Source organism: Camellia sinensis, chromosome 13 (genome assembly GCF_055761805.1).
Source record: "Camellia sinensis isolate YWXY chromosome 13, ASM5576180v1, whole genome shotgun sequence".
Taxonomy (NCBI): Eukaryota; Viridiplantae; Streptophyta; class Magnoliopsida; order Ericales; family Theaceae; genus Camellia; species Camellia sinensis.
This window is the reverse complement of record NC_138973.1, coordinates 21,987,546-21,990,887: the sequence shown is the minus strand read 5'-3', so window position 1 is coordinate 21,990,887 and position 3,342 is coordinate 21,987,546. Positions and strand designations below refer to the sequence as shown.

The following is a 3,342-nucleotide window of genomic DNA, read 5'->3' as shown; positions in this document are numbered from 1 at the left end:
TATTATTTCTTGTAGTGTAGGTATAGGATCCACACATGGGTGTGGGGCCCATATGGTGTAAATCCTATACCCATGTGAGGTATTTTGTAAAAATTTTAATAGAATTTTCGAGATTTTTAACATTACTCATTTATTACTTAAATAAATTTAGATCATACATTAAATATTTTAAATATTTATACTTATAACAAGAAAAATATTATAAACTTAAAATAAATTATGAAATATTTTATCAAGCTTCTCACACAAAACATATGTGATTTGTATAAGTTGCAACCTAACTCTTATAACAAACTTCATATGTGATTTGTGTAAGGTCGAACCTAACTCTTGTAACAAACTTTATATGCCTAACATTCCAAGAGAAATCACATAAAGGTTCCCTGAAAACTTTATGTCAATTCCCAAATTGACTAACCCCCCACATATCTCTCTCTCTCTCTCTCTCTCTCTAATGGAGCAAAACTCAGAGCAAAACTCACAACCCAAATGGGAATGGAAGGTTTCAACAAACCTAAAACATGCAAGTGCAGATCAAATATGGCTTCTTTTCAAGGACTTCTTCAATCTCCACAAATGGTTTCCAAGCCTACCCACTTGCTGTGGCATCCATGGTACCAACGGTGAGGTCGGTTGCATCCGATACTGTTCCGGGGGCCGACTCGCCTCACAGGGCGGTGACAGCCCTGTTAGTTGGTCCACTGAGAGACTGACAGCTGTTGATCCAGTAGAGAGGATGATTAGTTATGAGATCGTTGACTGCAACGTTGGGTTCAAGTCCTATGTTTCGACAGTCAAGATCGTTCCGGGAGGCGGTGGTGATGGGAAAGATGAAGGGTGTGTGATCGAGTGGTCTGTCACCGTTGATCCGGTTGAAGGGTGGAGATTGGAAGACTTGGTGAAGAGGTACCAACTTGCGTTGGAGAGCATGGCTGAGAAAATGGAGGATGATCTAAGTAGGAAGCTCGGATGACATGTCATCATGTATTTCATTATAAATAATGTTTTGTAACTTGTTATTTCTTGAACAGAACCTTCTATATATATATATAAATAATATTTTAAAGTTAGGTTTTTTTTTGTAATGATTTTGTTTTGAAATGATTTTTTTTAAATAAATGCTTTGCTTTATGCTCAACTCAACTCATCGGATCAAAAGTAAAAAAATAAAATAATTTTTTTTTTAAAGTTTATCAACAATAAAAAAAAATCAAAATAAATTGATTTTTCATTTTTCATTTTTAGTTTTTAGTATTTTTTTTAAAAAAATTAATAGATATTTTTACATTAGACATAAAAAATTGATGTAAGTTTAAAAAAAAATAACACTAATAACAAAAAATAAAAAAAGGGGGACTTATGTATTTATTTATTTATTTTTGAACACAGGGACTTATTTATGTTGATTCAGCAGTCCTCTAAAAAGACAAAATAATTACTTTCATCTCATGTCCTATAATTATTTTTCATGACTGGCTATTATTTTTTTATGATAAATTTTTATTTTAAATTTAATTAAAATATCTCAATAGTTTTTTTTGTTATTTTATTTTCTTTCTTTTTTTCTAAATTGTTTCATTTTTTGAATTTAATGAACACAATTGAATTCAAAACATACTCACAAAAACTGTCCAAATATCTTATGATATTTGTGTTTTCAGTAAATGAGAAACTACGAAACACATTAGTTAATTATTGAATAATTATTCATATTAAAGATGCACTAAGCCAAGGATTGATCGCTAATGACACCACCAGAGACTCCAATTTAAGGAATATTTGGAAATTGAGTTTTTCTAGTGAATTTTTAATTTTTAATGAAAATATATTTAAGAAAAATAAATAAAATAATTTAAAATTTTATAATAATTTTTTGACTAAAAATTCATCAACCGAAACATGGCCTTAATGCTGACAAAAAAGCGTAACAATGGCCTCACCAAGTTGCTTTAAGATAACCATATTTCTAATTTTAATTAATTGACAAAAAGTTTGTATAAGTGAAACCTTCTATTTTTCTTTGAAAAACATATATTTAATAAAAAAAACTTAACATATCCAACCCTAGGCTATTTTGGAAAGATAGTTATAATCAATTTTTTAGTTAAAAACTCATTATAATTAACTTTTTGTGAGAGAGAGAAGTGAATTATAATTTGAGAAGTGGATTATAACCCACTAAGAGCCACACCAAGCATCATGAGACCTTAATTATAAATTGATTATTGTTTTAGCAATACCAGTAATCTTTTGCCTAACGCTGCGTTTAGTTAGAGGATTTGAGAAAGGATTTAAAAATAAAAAGAGAAAAGGTAGGGGGAATGAGAATAAAATATATTTATATTTTAACTAATTTCATATATCTTTTTTCATTTCATTTTTAAATCCATTTCAAAATTTTCCAACCAAACAACATAATTGTTTATTCTATGTGGGTGTTTGGGAAGTGAGTTTTTTTGTAGGTAGTTGTAGGATATTATTGGAGAATTTTTTTTTTTGTGTTTGGAAAAATAGTTGGATTTTTTTATGGTTGGATGTGATGTTTGTGAGAGTAAAAGTAAAATGATTATGAGGTTTGATGTGATATTTTGTTTGATTTTTTTTTTTAGTTTTGTAAAACATTTGTCTTGTAGTGAAAAAAAACAAAAAAAATCCAAAAATCAAGTTCCCAATTTTTGCCTAATTGTAGTGAAAAAAACAGAAAAAAAAACCCCAAAAAACCCAAACATTTGCCTAAATTTTTATTAGGGGATGCACCAATAAATCCCAAATTAATATCTTATACACTGTTTAGTCTTAAAAGTTTTCTTATAGACCGAAAGGTCCCATTACAATGTTTCAAACATCAGATTAATGTTTCGAACATTAGATTCTAAACATCAGATTAATGTTTCGAACATTAGATTGATGTACAAATGGGACTGAATGAAGTATAAGAAAACTTTTAGGACTAAATAGTTCAACTTTTCAGAAACTAGGGCTTATGGGTAAATTTTCCTTTTTATTATGGTTATTTCAAATGCCTTTTCTTGTCCCTTTGAAACCGTTTCTTCTTTGGTTTGGTATAGAATTAGGAGCCGATGGATGATAAGTAATATATGTATATTTTAATATCATAGTATACTAGATGGATTTTATGTATGCTGTTGGATTATTGCTTATTGCACCATAGGGATATCAAAAAAAAAAAAAAAAAAAAAATGTAGTGAGATTTAAAAAATTAAATTTGATTGTTAGATAAGGATAAGCGATAGAGTATAATTAATTATGCTAGAAAACTGAGATAAGTTATCTCATGATTTTGAGAGATTATTAATTTATTTGAGCAATTAATTCTTCTTA

At 28.6% G+C, this 3,342-nt stretch overlaps 1 protein-coding gene across 1 annotated transcript; it reads left to right on the top strand.

Annotated features, from left to right (window-relative positions):
• Nucleotides 1-233: 233 nt before the first annotated feature.
• On the top strand, nucleotides 234-1,085 carry LOC114259504 (Polyketide cyclase/dehydrase and lipid transport superfamily protein). Its single transcript, XM_028199518.2, has one exon. It carries the CDS (start codon nucleotides 395-397, stop codon nucleotides 971-973), a length of 579 nt encoding a protein of 192 aa, XP_028055319.2. The 5' UTR covers nucleotides 234-394; the 3' UTR covers nucleotides 974-1,085.
• Nucleotides 1,086-3,342: the final 2,257 nt, after the last annotated feature.

What these genes read in the sequence shown, in the direction of transcription:
- LOC114259504 (XM_028199518.2), top strand. Translation starts at nt 395, where the DNA reads ATGTCAATTCCCAAATTGACTAACCCCCCACATATCTCTCTCTCTCTC.